The sequence below is a fragment of the Cylas formicarius genome, unplaced genomic scaffold (genome assembly GCF_029955315.1).
Source record: "Cylas formicarius isolate icCylForm1 unplaced genomic scaffold, icCylForm1.1 PGA_scaffold_3__17_contigs__length_32017465, whole genome shotgun sequence".
Taxonomy (NCBI): Eukaryota; Metazoa; Arthropoda; class Insecta; order Coleoptera; family Brentidae; genus Cylas; species Cylas formicarius.
This window is the reverse complement of record NW_026844326.1, coordinates 17272525-17289592: the sequence shown is the minus strand read 5'-3', so window position 1 is coordinate 17289592 and position 17068 is coordinate 17272525. Positions and strand designations below refer to the sequence as shown.

Here is a 17068-nt window from a genome sequence, read left to right as displayed (position 1 = left end):
GATTTTGTTCGCGAATATATTTGCCTTAGTGTTAATGCCCTTTCATGTTATTTGAGCCTAGTTGATATTTTTCGCCCGGTCTCTTCTCTTTGCCGCACATGCATGGAATGCCGTAAACTCCTAGCATCCCAAATGGAATTTTGTCTTTGACAGATCGAAGATGTTGAGAGATTTTTGAACAAGTGGTAAATATGGTTTTGACGTTACATTTGTTTAGAACTTTTGATATGTGGTGGTGTGGTGATGTTTTAAATGTAAGTCAAGCATCCCTAGTAGATTTTCTTAAATATTTAAATACTAACATACTTAGTTAGAAACTAATAATAACTTCCCATTCTTTGATATTTTTATCAGTAGAAAATCAGACCTAACATTGGGTAGTTGTGTTTACAGAAAACAGACGCACATAGACCGATACTTTAAAGCATGCTCACATCACCATACAGCCCAAAAATCATCGATTATCAACTCTCTTGGTACAGAGCCGTAAAACTATCTCAGCCCGCGACACTGAACCCAGAATTAAAACACCTTACCTTTGCTCTTCTCTCTAATAATTTCCACATTAAAGATATTAAGCGTTCCTTTGCAAAATACATTTCGCCACAACCTTCCAATAGTAATGAGGCCGAAAACAATCCTACACTTGCCGCGGTGGTCCTTCCTAATAGTCAAAACATCACTGACCACATATCAAAAGTTCTAAAGAAATATAACGTTAAAACCAGGTTTGCCACTCGTCCAAAAATCTCTCAACGAAAATCATCAACTAGGCTCAAAGAATATGAAAGAGCCTTAAGACTAAGACAAATAAACTCGTCAGCAGTTGCCGAACACAATCACGAAACCGAACATAAAATTTCATTCGATAAAACTAAAATTCCTCGAGACGGTGTTTATGCCCCTCATTTAGATCCGCCCCCTCCAGGAATATATAAGCAGGTACAGAGTAAAATGCGAGCCAGCTTCAATCAAGCTCTGAAGAAGTCAACAGGATGATTGGCGAAATGTCAGCAAGTTTGACTCAGCAAAAACTGACGCAGAAGGAATCCAGAAGTTTTGTAAAAATTATTACAGTAGCCTATGGAAGTTTCTGTGAAAAATCAAAAATATAGGTTTCTTTAGTTTCTAGTTTATTCGTACAAACTAGTTTAGCCTGAAATCACGTTTGGACGGTAACGCATTTCAAAATATTTAGATTGTAATTTTGCTTCAGAGTTTCGCTTACGTACAGAGTAAAATCAGCTCACAAAGTAAAGCTCACTGATAAACAGCTCTTGCAGTGGATGGTACCAATTCTGCTGGTGATGCTCATCTATTTGGGCACGTGGACGCTTTCGGATACGCCCACGGCAGAGGAGATTGTTGATAACGACGGACTTAGATTCAAACAGTGCGCCTACAATTGGTGGGACCACAGTTTAGCTATCGGTAAGTGATCGCATAATACCAGTAACCCAGTAGCTTGACCATCTCCTAAATTTTATTTGAGAATATAAAGCCGCAACTATATTGACGAACTTACCTGTAATTAACTTGTCTATTATTATTCAAAGCTAGTTGTTATAAAGACGTATCAATAAAGTCAGGAAATGTGCCACAAAAAAATCAAAATTGTTTTATTAAATAGAATTCGTTACTTTTAAAAGGACGGTATACGGATACGAATTGTGTTTTCGGTAGACACTTAAATGATCTGATTCACTGCGCCGACTATGCCATCATCCACAGTACAACGTTCCAGCTGGTATTCAGCTTGAATTAGTTCCAAATAGTTACAGAACCCTGTTGATTCAGTTTTTCAAATTTGACCAATTTCGTATAAAGGTTTAAGGACCATGTTATAAACACTAATGAAATCTTCAGAGTTTAGCACAACAATTTTACTTTTAAAAAAACACAACACTCTAATTCACAACTATTATTACAAATAAAATCAATACTCATATCACATTGGCAGAAGAATTAGAGGGATTCAGATCTGGAAGACCTTGTTCAGGCGAAAATAAACTTACCGAAGAAATACCCGTAAACACCGGAATAAGACAAGAAGATTCTTTAAGTCCACTTTTACTTAATATTATAATGGATGAAATAACTAAACAAGTTTTAAAACATGAAGGGTACAAAATGGGAAATAGAGAGATAAAAATAATAGTTACGCCGACGACGCCGTTCTAGTAACAGAAAATGAAGATGACTTGCCGAGACTTGTTTACCGATTCTAAAAAACAGCAAAACAAATCAACATGAGAATATCAATCGAGAACAGAAAATGAAATTCCAATAAGATGCAAACTCGAAATCGAGAACAAGATTATTCAATAGAAAATGAAATTCAAACACCTTGGAATCGAAACATCCGGATGTGGAGACACCGAAGAAGAGATAAGAGGTCGAACAACTAAAGTAACAGAAATAATATAATATTGTCGAACAAACATATAAATGCGGACTCGAAATCGTGAATATACAAAGCAGCTATAAGACCAATAATGAGGTATAGCGCCGAAACCCGCCCCAAAACATCTAAGACCCAAAGAATGTTAGAGTCCACAGAAATGAAAATAATCCGCAGAATAGCAGGAAAAACACTAATAGACAGGGAAAGGAGTGCGGATATAAGACGAACATGTAAAATTGAAGATATCAATGATTAGGTGCTCAACAGAAAAATAGAATGGAACTAACAAACAACAAAGTAATGAGGGACAAATCTGCATCGGGACGAAGAAGCACCGGCACACTTCGAAAACGTTGGAACGACAACCTTCCGCTACCACATAACTAGAACTAGGCAGGGGGACGATGAATGAAACAGGCTTATGCCTAATAAAGAGAAATAAGAAGAAGAAGAAGACATTTATCCACACCAAGCAAATTTTATGTAAGTATGGAGGACTTCAGTTAGACCAGTAAACGACATAACTGTTAAGTGGTACTAGTTTTCATTCAGATCATTTCTATACCAAAGTAAACCCCGTTTAATAATGTGACAACTGGGTTTAATATTATACATTAGAGTAACGTTAAACACGTAAGTTTGTTGCATCGTCATGTAAATGGTTTGCTAACCGCTCTTTTGTTGTTGTTAGAATTTGATCCTCGTGCTTTAGTTTGTCAATATTTGTTCTCCGTTATTTATCATCGAACGACCAAATAAATTCCTTACTGAATTATTTCGCACAGGAGCATTTAACCGCGAGGGGACTGAAAGTTTGATTAGAGTTCAGTGTGTACATTTTAACGTATATTTCGCATGCATATTTAATGATAACGTAAAATAATTTGTGTTGAATTGCGATCGACTGTAATTTTGTTCGTTATTACTTTGTTAATGTGTTTTGAATTTTGTACTAGCGAACTTTAATCAGATAACTCTACCGCTAACTGGTTTAAAAGTTTGGAGAATTTCAGGGTAAGAGTTGACCATTAAGCTCTAATATAAGTGTTTAGTACTCGACACTTTATTATAAACCACTTTAAGTGAAAACAAACGGTAGGGTAAAAGTGGGATAGACGCCCTTGGAGGATAGACGCCGCACCTTAAAACAAGAGCATTTAAAACCAAGTTCACGCTCTAGTACCAAGTTCCCCGGACAAACCTCGTCCCGCACAGCACAGTCTGCGCACGCGTTTCGACAGGACTGCACGTGTCGCCGCTTGAGTTAAAAAAACGTTGCAAAATTCTACCGCGCTTGCATGATTCTTGTGACAGTGACATTTTGACGTGTTCAGAACTTTCGTTTTCGAAGGTAAGTTTTAAGTGTGTATTGTTATTTAAATAGTATGTATCATTTATAGTTATGGTGTGTTTATAAAATTACGAAATTATTTAAGTATTTTTACTTATTTGCTGGGGCGTCTATCCCTACTAAAAAGGATAGAGGCCCCACTATTCACTGAGTATAGACGCCCTTAGAGGCATATATCCTCTATGACTTATACACAGGTACTTAGGCTATAGGTAAGATTTTTTTAAATAACCTATCTAGTTAATATGAAACTTAGTAGGAAAATTGACTTCCCAGTTTATTTATGAGCTGTTTATACCTTTACATTACAAATCTAGATGAAGGAAACCTTCCTCAAGACCAACCAGTGCCAAAGGAAGTCGACGCTAACGCCGATATGAATTCATATTATGTTGAGCCCCAGCCTGGTCCATCGTCGTCAACTATCAATAGGGAGCCTGAAACTGTAGTAGTCATAACTCTAAGTAAATATCTTAACGAATGTTCACCTATCCCGAAAATTCCTGTTCCATTATACAAAAGAGGCAAGCAAGGTGCTGCCGTTTTAAATTCAGAAGAACATATTAACTCTAAGAAAGCTAAGTTTAAAGATAAAGCTACGAAGCAAACACCAGACAAACCTAGAAAAAACAACCAAAAATCAGTTCCTAAAAAGAAAAGACCGAGGTTTAGCTCTGAAAGTGAACAAGAATTCGATGAATCAGATTCTGACCACACTAAATCTGATAAAGAAAATACTCAATGCAGAGAATGTTTCGATGACTATGCAAGTACCAAGTCCACGGCGGCCTGGATTCAGTGCCTGATGTGTAAACTCTGGTTACACGAAGATTGCACTATATATGGCGATTACTGTAATAGATGTGGACACAAGAAGAAGCTTGCAGCTCTAAAAGCGAACCTGGCCAAAGTGAATTCAAAGAATAAGTAACCTGGCCAAAATAAACAGTAACTCTATATTTGTTGATTATTTGAAAATTTTGATTACTGTTAGTTTTTTTTAAGAAGGAAGCTTTGTTTTTTTCCAAAGAAGTCCTAAGGGACGGATTTGTTTTAAGTTTTATTATTCCTAAATTTAGTTTGGTAAAGTTTTAAATAATTTTTAATAGACGTTGTTAAGTTGCTAAGTTTACCCCAAGAATGATTGAAAGACTGAGCCATTTGTTCCTATAAAAATGCCATTTACTTTAGTTTTACGGTATATTTGGATAAGAAAACCTTATAATATATTATTGCAACTAAGAAAGCAAATAAACATCTTATTTAATTTTTTACGAATTTTTTATCTATACTCAGGTCGAAATTTTGCCAGGGGCAACTACCCCATACAGTAGGCGTCTATCCTCAAACAATAAGTTTTTTTAGAGCCGAATATCTACAAATCTACGGTATGCATTGAATGATGATATGAGTAGATAGTAAGTATAAGGACTATAGTTGTTACAAATAGTTAACTCACTCGAATAGTGCTTTAAAAAAAAAAGTTATAGTCAGCTTACAAAAAGTGGGGCATCTATCCCACTTTTACCCTAATCAAGTTTCGTGCCTTTAAAACACACACTAGCTCTCCTCATAAGACCCATCTTTTCTATTTTAGTTGTAGTTTAACACGAACATCTTTTGTTTGAACTGTCCTTCCACTAAAAACAAAAATTTATTAAATGGTCCAGATTGGATTACATTTATGAAAATTTTGTAAGTAGCATACAAAGGAGAAACAAGATTGCTTTCGAAAAATCGTCGATTCGCAATTTCTTGTACTAGAGGGACGCATGGGTTGTCTATCGTGCTCCTGCAGACCACTATGGAACTTTCGCAAAATCGATGTACTTTTGTTTCGCATGCACCTTGTATAAAATGACATTCACGTCTCGCCGAACTTCAAAATCACGGCAAACTTAGATAAATATAAAAAATTGTACAAATAATAGCGATTTCCAATGATGTTTTTTCAAATATCTCGCACATAGGCGAAACCTGAAACTCTCTCTCAACACAATTTACGATACTGTTTAAACCAAATTATCAAATGGTTTATAGTTTTTTAGTTACCATAATTTTTAGGATCCTTTTGAATTTTTGCCCATAAGCGACACGCCCTGTTCATAATTGAAAAAATGCCCGAGTTTATAGCCCTTAATTTCCTGGTTCAATTTATCAAATAGAGTAAATTTTTTTCAAGAAAATAATTGTTTTCTGAAAGTAATACGTACGCCGTAATAGTCAATGATGTCATCATGTCATCACCCTAGAAATAAAGATTTTTCATATGGATTTTTTCAAATATCTCGAGCAGCGTGTGTGATACACGAAAATCGTAAATACAAAATTCGTAGCTGATGCGGCCTATAACACTGTTTGATTAATTATATATTTTTTACGAATTTTGATTTACGGTTAATAATTTATTATGGAAAAGCACAATGTTCAGGTTCTCTTAGATTTTTGTCCACAAATGAAACACCCTGTACATAATCGAAACAATGCCTGAAATAAAAGTTGTTCCCGCGCTTTATGGTTCCAGAATTTTGCTGATCAGGCGAAGAGTTTTTAAGAAACAAATCTTTTTATACAGCCCAAAATTACGACAAAAATATTTTCGAAATTTTTAAAAAAATATTTGCCGATTGCACATAGCTTTTATAACTTGCATGCTGGGGTGGACTTCTACTACGTTACTAAATTTGAAGTCAATAGCTGCAAATTTCTGGCACTTGCGGCATTTTTCAGCATAACACGATATATCTCGAACACCCTGTACAATTTGCGAACACTTTAAATACAACTCTCTCTATGGGCTAAACTGTCATGTAGAAGAAACTACCGACTGAGTAACAGAATTCAACTTACAGTTAATTTTCTTTTCAAGGCTAATTTAATTTTCAGTTTTTTGGAAATACCGTCGCACCCTGTATATTTTCGAAAAATTGTCAAGAATAAAGGTTTATGGGTATTCTCTTTCTGCGCCTTCCCTTTCAATAAATTTTTTGATTCGTTAAACAGCTTTCGAGAAATAGTCATTTTTTGTTTTTTTTTAAAGTGATTTTTAAATTTTAAAAAATACTTCCTACCTCTCAATTTCAATAGATTCCATCACGGTCCTAAGCTCGGTACTTTTCCAAATATCAAATCAGTAGATTATTTAAATTTTTTTTCATGGCAATGTCCAAAAAACAGCCAAAAATCGGAAGAAAAAGATGGATGCCGAGGTCTAATCGCGGCCATTTTTACATATATTATGCGAATCGTGGATGGTAAAAAAGGAGTCAAATTTGAACACCCTACCTTAATCGGTTCAAAAGTTATGGCCATAAATAGGTTCGGCCCACATAGATCGGAGAACAGACAAAAACATTTTTTTTTTCAACCCCGATTCGTTCTGTACCAAAGGCGATCCTCTAGGACCAACAGTTACCAAGATCTGAAGTTTAATCGATTTTTCAAAATTAACTAGTTAAAAATATTATAAAAATTATTAGACTTTACAGTTTTCTTATCAACAAGGATTTTTTTTAAGTTAAAATCCTTCTGCATATTATTTATTGGATTAGTTTGATTAGAAATTATTATTATTTAATAATATACGTCTTGACAGTAAAATTTTGCTTTAGGTTATGAAGAAATATATTTCTAAAATAAATAATTGACAACAAAGTGAGAAATCTGTAGTAAATTAATGATTTCTCCCAGTACCAAAATGCATATTGCTTTTAAAATATTACAATTGAGAACTGATTTTTGAAAGGATTATTTAAATTAATTGAATATTATTGATAATTTGGAATTATTTTTGATTTTTTGTTTAAAAGGTTCAAAAATCTTCCAAAAAGCCTAACATAGCCTAACAGCGACTCATTGTGGTCGTATTTTGCGAGAATGTGGTAAAAAGGCTCGAGCCCATAAAATCCTGTAACTTTTTCTAAAATGTAGCACTTTAATATACAAATAAACAATAAGGGTCACTAGTGCTTTACTACAAATAAAATATTTAACATTTTAACATTGTGTATCAAAAATGGAAAAATTAAAATCCAGAAATCCAAAACTTCTATGCAGACCTTTTGCCAAGAACTTCAGTGTTTAGGCATTGAAATTAATTTAAATATTGCCTACACTACAAACTATACTAAAATTTTGTTTGAAAATTTTTGATTCAAAGGAATTTTTGATAAGGTTGATTTTCCTTTAGAAAATTTGTATTCAGTCAGACAAATGGTAACGAGGAGTTTTTTGTCCTTAGCGAAACACCACTAATACGTGATTTAAATTCCTTTCAGGGGAAGTCCTTTTTTTGGCATGGGGAGTGCGCGTTTGCTACAACGTGAGAAACGCGGAGTCCCTGTACAACGAAGCGCGATTGATTAGCTACGCCATCTACAACATAGCAATCGTCAATATCATGATGATCGCGTTTCAGTAAGTAGAGAATTATGGGTCGACGACGCCACTGACCTCTTTCTGGGCTAAAACGAATTTTACTCGTAACTGACCAATTTCCGCGAGACAGTTGAGTGCATTCTCGCGATATATATAAAAGTAATATGGCTTGGATTAGTATCTGGTTTCTCGTTACGAGGCAGGCCGATGTTTTATTCCATTTCCTCTCTTGTCTCGTACAATGAAACACGTTTCCCCGCAATTTACTCAATCTGCCGAAGGAGTTTTACAAAAGAGGGTCGCAGTTAATACAAAGGGTGCTGTTCCGATCTGCTTTGTCGTCTATAAATATTGACACAATGGTCCCATCACACTTCTTTGGGTTATTTCGGAACAGGTGTTGTAAATCCAATGTAGCTATTCCTTTGACTTGCTGATTTTTACTGGGAAAGGTTTATCGAACTGAACGTGAACTTTGAAGATGAACTATTAAAATTCGGTCCCTTTGAAATGTCATTTTATAAACATTGCACTTTTTTTATTGTCAAAGCTCGTAGTTCTCAATCTACTCTTTTTCTTGCCAACCGAAATATTGAAGGTGCATACAAATAATTTGGATGGTAAAGTGGAATATTGCAAGTACATGTAGGACTGCATTTAAGATTCGGAGTTTTAAAATTAATCTTTGACATCATTACTTGATGCGCTTTTGTGACCATTTTTATGTGACTCCTACTTGGTTTGAAAGTTATTTTTTAATTATGTACCCAATATTTCCGATATATGCTAAATTTGTGGTGTTTTCCATAATAACCAACACCTACGCATATTCTGTTAATAGGGGTTTGGGATGACTAAAAATTCTAATATGTTTCACAAGTATGCTGCATTAAACTTTTTTTTTACCAGATAGAGCCTTCTGAGCATTTCAGACTTCAGTAAAGTCATGGCATACTTAAAGTTTATCAAACCAATCCTCTAAACAGACCAAATGTAATTTGTTCACGTTTGCGCACACCCATATAAGTACACAATGGCAGCATGAGCAGTGCGGGAAAGAAGGTTATATTTTGTTAAGTTTGTGAGTATTTTGAACAAATAATATAGATAAACCCACCGTAATAGTTATTCGGTTCAACCAATAATTGATAGAAATTTGGTGATCCGTTATGTGAAAACTATGACTAGAAAAAACGTGGAAATTTAATTCCTCTGAATATTTTAGATATATTTCATATGTAATATTCTATAGTTAGGCTTCGCCCGTTTTCAGATATTTATTATTTTCTGTATATCTGTAAATTTGTTCAAATACAATTACATTTTTAAAATCCTTAATATTTACAAAGAAATAATTTTCTTTGTAGAGAAAGGTATGTTTAATAATTTAAGTTATTAATTTCGATGACTACCAATGCAATACCAATACAAAGTAAAACGTTTATTACCTTTACAGATTGAATCTTTATTTTGTATCACGTTTCAAGTCGGTATGTGTTTTCTTTTTCCTTGGAGCGCCTAATTGGCATTTGCTTTGCTACTTTTGCCCTTAAAAAGAACACCGAAGCCAAACGAGAACAAATAAGACGACATCCTTGAAGGCGGGTAAGATTCAGGAATTAAATTTATTTTCCCTTGCAGTTTGTTTATTTTTCCGAGAGCTGGTCCGGACATAAAATATTTTCTCGGATTCATTAGGACTCAACTATCTACGACTACGACTACCGCTCTAGTTTTTGGTCCAAAGGTATGTATGCACTGCAGACGAACTTGGTGTCGGGTGTGGGGTAATGATTAAGGATATGATTAACCCAGATATGCCTGTTGGGTTTTTAAGACTATATTTGCATAAATAACTTTACTATTCGGTTGCCCCAAGGAAAAAGACAGTATATGAAAAAAAATATATTCTGAGAATATGAGTATAAGAGTTGCGCTTTGTTATGACCATTACAATTCGAAGTTTTTTTTGTATTCATTTAGATTAACCAGGGAATTAAGGCTCTAATTTAGCAAAAGTGTTAAAAAATAACGAGTTTTTTAGGAAAAATGCATAAGCACAGGTCGACTAAGACATCAAAAAAATTTATTAGTTCAATTGGAATCTCATCAGGGCCCGTAACATTTTAATATCGTTTATCCTTTTGATTAACTGTTAGGTCCGCTCTGTATAACTGTTGAATATATTTCGCCCATTCCGTCTCTTTTGTATCTCCAATTATATTTCCCTCGCTATCTTTAAGAATATGTGAATGAGAACTCCTCCGGTGTCCAGTCATTTAATCTTCTTATATAAGTTAAAGCTGTCATATTTTTTGTCTAGTTCTTCTATTTCGTCTTTCTAATATAGTAGATAACAAAAAAAGTACACTAACAAATAACTAAGAAAACACATAATATTTTTGGTAAAGTAAAATAATATAAAATGAAGTCCTTTTAAAGGAAAAACGAACAAAAACTAAATTTGATAGATACAGAAATATCAGAACTGCCGAAAAACTATACTCCGCATGCATTTTAAATCTGTGTAAAGACAACAACAATAATAATCTGGAATTAACCAAGATCGACACAAATTACCTCTTTCCAATACCTACTTTCTCAGTCTCAGCCTCGAGAAGCCCTAATTTTTAAAACCCCTTATTCCAGTAAAAAATAGCAACAAGAAGAAGTAAAATTGCCAATTCGCTAATCATTACTAGAACAGAAATTCTAATTCTAATCTCATGTAGGTCAAAAAAATATTCATTTCAATAATATCATTAGGCAATTCTAGAATATTTCGTGCGCATAACCTCACTTTTTCCAAATAAAAAGAATAGTACTTACTTTGCCTTAGCCAAATGCAATTGCACCATTCTATTGCCACTGGATCCTTCCATTATATTATATTATATGCTTTAGTTGTCCTAGCTACCTGCATATGAAAAAAAAAACAAACGATACTAACTAATGTCAAAATACAGCATTTGCCTTAGCTGTTATAAAACTATGATATCTGATTGGTTGCTGCATATACTTCGTTTAACACCCAGCTAACACGCAGATACTGTATTTCTAAAATTTGGTAATTATTATTGCTCTGTGGATACCTGAATGTTTAAGCAAATGCATGTTTCCTTGGGACAGCCGTATTGGCATATTTATTTTGCAGTTGCCTGTGAGTGTAACTGCTGAAACGATAATGTTGCAATAAAATTAATTATTTTAAATGGCGGTGTTCTTACTAAAAGGCAGCAGCTGTATAGTTGTATTTTATAAAATACATTTTTATCGCAACGTGCTTACTCCACACTAGGGGAGTATAACCTTAAACAAATGCCAGTGATGATGTTACTTGATGAATACCGTATGTCTATAGATTTCAATTTACCGAACACTGAACATATCGCTGTAGGTAAAATTTCTGAACGGTTTGACGATGAAGCTAATGTACTTTTTCAGTCATTGAGTTAAGTTGCAAAATTGTGATTCGGCTGATTATAAAACAAAATTAAACAAGGTGCAAGGGCCGTAAAAACAATATACCTCCAATTGACTTTTTGAGGTCATTTTCATATATCTCATCCTAACTCCATATACATTCCATCACTTATTGAATAACATACGGCCTTTAGTTTTAAAACGCTCCCGTCACAAAATGCCCATTTCTACGTAATTCTAATAATTATTGTAATTACTATCCTTACATACTGTTCATGATGCTTATAACGGGTTTTCCCTACTTAAACTTTAGTTTTGTTTAGTTCTTCTTTTGTTGTTTTTTCGGACAAGATTGTATTCTCTATATCGCTGGTTTTGATTAGCTATCATTTTAGATTAGCGTTACTGCCTGAATAGCCAGTTTGGGGTGCTAACATTTGTATTATAACCATTATTATTTGTAGTGAATTTATATATTATTATTAGTACATATAAAGAGTCGACTGTTGCGGTCAAAATATGACTATAATAATTTCAAATTTTATGCTACGACGGGCTGAACGCAGGAAAATTTAAGGATTATCAATTATTTAAAAAATAGATCTTCGTTTTGATGGACTGGAACATTTAATAGGTCATGTGACGAAAGTAACTAAATAAATTTATTGCCCTATCGGGTAGCTTTTGCAACAATGGAAAACATTTGGGGATACATCAGAATCTTTAAATATTATATAATAATAATCAATTACATTTTCTAATAAATATGTTGCGTTGTTTTGTGATTTAATATTTTTGTATAAAATATGTTCCTGAACGATTTATTTGGGTAATATTTTATATTTTAAATTAATTAGAGTAGCACACTTTATTTAGCAAATTAATATTTATTATATATTTTCGACTTTTATCATTTGTATTTTTATTTTAATTAGATTTTTGCATTTCGGAATTTCGACAGAACTTTGTATCCTTGTCTAGGTAATAAGAGTTTTGAGAGGCCAAGGTGATCAATGGGACAACAGAGCAAGATCACGTGGTGTGACCGCGTCATTTTCCTTAAACGGCATAGGCCTCGTTCCGGAAGAAGCGCCAGATTTGTACCAAGAGAACGAAGAATTAAAGGTACATTTGATTAATTTCCAACTCATTTCTCAGACAAATCATTTCAGGAAGAAATACAAAAACTGGCGGCTCAAATCGAGTTCATGAAAATCGTCCACATGGAAATGAACAATCGACACATAAAACCCAAGGCTGGCGGATATTTTAGCGCATTGAACGCACCGATGGTGGTGCACAGTCCGCTGACGAAACAGGGAATCTTGAACAAACCGCCGGAGGAACTATGACATAATAGGAGACGGAGCTGCAAGGAGTGGCTCAGGCTAGAGTTTGTACTGAGGCAGACAGGTGACTCTGTCGTTGTGGTTTAGGTTTGTTTTTGGAGTTAGGTTCCATGTCAGCGACGTATATGATGTCATAACTATATAACTTGAGGGTTGTAGTTTTAAATTGTATTTTTCTAAGTTGAAGCTGCTTGTTTGCAATTTTAATTATTAAATGTGATACATAGGCGTTCCTTTTTTCAGTTGTTTCTGTTTCTTCCTGTTCCGATTAAAACTTGGCTGTCGGTCGTAAGTCAATTAGATATATGTTGTTAGCGAATTTAATGTTACGAATGAATTGAATGGTTGAAATGCTGTATAAAAGCTTTCAATTTGTATTTGGCAAGTCTTACAAGAATATCAAAATTTTGTGTGCATAACTTTATTCACTTTCTCCTTGAACCAATTTTTCCGACATTAACTTTATTTATTTTTTTAATAATTAAAAAAATATATATTTTATTTAAGTGTAACCCGTAGTTACTCCAGATCCCCATTTTTTATACTGAGATTGCATATTTTTCGATCGCCTGACTTATAAGCGAAGGCTGTTAACTGCTACTGCAATATTCGTTTTTTATTTACTAGCTCAATATTTTTGCAACAAATGAATGACGATTGCGCAGAAGTACCTATTCCCGGAATAGAATTAAAATATCAAAATGACAATACAATAAGTGGGAATGTTACCTCAACTAGATTAAATGGAGATGAGAATATTTTAGACGGTGTAATTCTACTGTTATTGTTATAACTTCATACCTATCCAGCTAGTAAAAAGTAACCTACTCATACTCACTTAACTTCGCTCTATGATTTGTTTGTCATTAAATTATCTACACGTAAGAAAGTGTTCTTGATGTTGTTTTCGGCTCCGTTAATTTCAAACGCAAAGATGTACGCCGCTTTTTACCACGTAATAGTGAAATCAGTGGCGGAGCGTGTGTTGAATTTTGAATAAAAAAATTGTTTAAACGAAGTTAACAACGAACGCATTATTTGTTTCAACATCTGGTGACTAAAATGGTGAATTTTATTTCACCGCTTTCAACAGCTTGTCAATTTGAATAATGAGCCACCACGTGTCTGCCACTGGTTACATAAATAAATTTGTATTAAACTGGTGCTTGGGTGCCGCGTTGACAGATAAATTTGCCTAGGACCTTGTAGATTGATTTATGTGGATGCCATCTTATATCTTACTTAAATTATGTTTTCAGATATACAGGGTGATACATAATTAGACGTGACGTTCTGTGCCTTGAAACGGAGACGGTCTCAATAAACTAACGGCCGATAAAGTGAATTCTCGTTCAATTATAAAGAACTTTTATTTTGATTTTAAAGCGTAGGTATGTGATTAAAATCATCTACCTTTTTTTTCAGGAAGATTTGCCATGCATTGTAGAGTGTGTCCCGTTTGTGATGGTTTTACGGGGCCACGAACAGAAATGAAGAATTATTTTTAAAAAAATGCGTTTTTAGAAACCCTTTGTAGTTCGATTATGCATCCAAAGATGAAATTGCCATTTGCGATAGGTATTTCAAAATCTATAAAGTTTTTTTCAAAGTTACCAATAATATCTATTCGAATTCTTGGTTTTTAAACGTAGTTTAAGTGGTTTAAGTATCCAATATTTTGGGGGTTTTTTTATAGACTGCCCAAAGCAGGCGAGTAGTTAGAGTCAAATTGAATGTGAAAAATTGATCCTAGACATAGAGTAATTATAACCTCAAAAACGTGTAGATTTTAACATTATGTAAAAAAATACGGGAATAGAATAAATCGGACGAGATAGTGACTAAATAATTGTGGATTATCTGGAGTATACTGTTCCCAACGATATACCGTTTTTACGATATAATGCGGTATTTAACTTTGGTAAATTTTTATGAAGGTCTAACCGCAAGCTAACCTCTTTGTAACCCTCAAGAAATAGATCATCGGTGAGATTCTTCGATTATTATTAGTCCATTCAGTGAAAAATCCATTCAACAAAATTGAATAATATTAGTATTTGATAAGAAATAAATTGTAATAAAATGTATACGGTACCTCAATGAAAATAGCACACTCAGCTTTGAAAACCAAGTGAATAACATTAAGTGAGTAATTACAAATACAAGACTGAATAGTTTCAACGGAGAAGAAAATATTTTTCATAAAACTGACAGCTTACTCCGATTTCACCAACCCCACAAATCAACCAATAGTAAACTGGGAACATATGCATTATAAATGTACATAAGATTTTGTATTGCATTCCCAGGAAAATATTTTGGTAATTTCTTAAGTTGGAAATCAGTTTACACTTTCTAATGTGTTTTTAATATCAACGTATCTAATGGGCAAAATCAAATTGAAATCGAGCTACTGGGGACTGTTTTAAGAAAATTTATAAAAAGCACACTAACAAGAATTAATATAACAGTTTAATCAAAGAAAATTTCCCGACTCATAAAATACAACATTCCGCGCGGCACAGTTCTTGTCGGTTAACGTCTTAAATACGGCCCTGGCTTGTGGAACAACAGGCGGGTCCTAAACACATTCCGAAGTCAAAACCATAAAAGGTTGTAAAAACGGTATATAGTTGTGCGAACTCTATCTGGACGTTTAAAAGTTTCATCGCAAAAAATAAAGAACAAATTTGACAACAAGAGTATAAAAGATTTCTCTACTGGAGACTTTGTCCGTTTACAAACATTTAGTATTATACTAACCTTAATGGTGGCCATTCGGCTAAAATGTTTTCAAGATGGCGGCAGTTACAACAATTTTCGATATGAAATATGTCGAGAAATTGAGAAATGTAATTGTATATAGAGTGTTCGGTACAAAATAAGGAACAAGCCATTGTTCTTTCAATTATAAAATATTTTATTCGGATGCCCTCACCCCCCGCGGATTGTTAAGTATAATCCCAAATTTTCATATTTTTGAAAGTTCTTACAGTTTTACCGTTGAATTTTCGGTAGGACGCCTTGTATATTAGTGGGCCATGTAACCGAGAGTAAAACATGGTTAAGTAATGGAAGCTTATAAATGTGTGCAGATACTCAAATATTCACTGCACGTGACGCAGATAACAAGTCTATATACACATATATGCCTAGATGTTACGCTAGAAACTAGGTAAGTTATATATTAGTCGAATTTTAATGTTAACACAGATAGTCTTGTGTACGTTTTACATGATATTTGTCTGAAATGGGAAATTGTTGACATTGAGCCCTCCAAATCAAGTATTACAGACTCATCCTTCTGTAACATTTGATTTACAAGAATTTAATAATTGCGATTTCAGATATAGTGTCCTAACTAGCATTAATTAGATGTATGTCTTAATGTTTAGGCTGCATTAATGGTTAACATTAACGAGAACTGTCATGCATAAATATAGGCAAACGAAACGGATGAGCATGTTACATTAACGTGTTGGGTTTTCTATATTGGACCTAAAGTAATATATTTTTTGTGACCTTCAGTTGTTCCTAAACGCAATGTACAGGTATTTTTTTCATACATCACAAATGGGATTTTCATCATAAATAAATTATAATAAATGAGAGTAATGTCAAATCAAGTGCAAAGAAGGCTTTGAGAAGAATCTAACTTCGCAAAGTATCCAGTTTAATACAAATATGTACTAATAAGGAATATTCTTATCTGTACAACAAATGAATGCTATTTGGTTTAAATGTTGCAAACATCTGTTACATGTTACTTAACTGTTGATCATTTTCTGTTAAGGAAAATTCTGGTACCTATATAAATATAGTGAGCCACGTTGAATAAATGTGTTTATTTAAACCATCGGTTTTTCTTTAGCCTTGGCCACGTGGCTTCCTATCCTATGCTCGTCGCCACTGTAATGTTCGGTAATCACAAAACACGTAGGTTGTTTTTAAGAGTTCATTTGTTGAACATGGATTTTAGAAACATGGACATTGCGGATTTCTTGACCAACACATGCATCCCGTCCATTCCCTTTGTATCTTAACCTAGTTCCCAAAATGATAGTTGCGCTATTACCTCAGACCAGATACGTAACACCGTACAAGGCAATGATGTTATACACAACAAAAATATTGCCGCCAAAACTGATAGATATCAGGCTCGTT

General features: G+C 33.9%; 1 protein-coding gene across 4 annotated transcripts in view; it reads left to right on the top strand.

Annotated features, from left to right (window-relative positions):
• LOC132700028 (probable G-protein coupled receptor CG31760) overlaps positions 1–15566 on the top strand; it is a 156249-nt gene extending 140683 nt beyond the window's left edge. For all 4 annotated transcript variants that reach the window (XM_060667098.1, XM_060667097.1, XM_060667099.1 and 1 more), the window contains 5 exons: positions 1217–1431; positions 8033–8171; positions 9774–9879; positions 12537–12680; positions 12728–15566. In XM_060667098.1, coding sequence (XP_060523081.1) covers positions 1217–1431; positions 8033–8171; positions 9774–9879; positions 12537–12680; positions 12728–12907 — 784 coding nt within the window. In that variant the 3' untranslated portion in view covers positions 12908–15566. The remainder of the gene's footprint in view (positions 1–1216; positions 1432–8032; positions 8172–9773; positions 9880–12536; positions 12681–12727) is intronic.
• The last annotated feature ends 1502 nt before the right edge of the window (positions 15567–17068 follow it).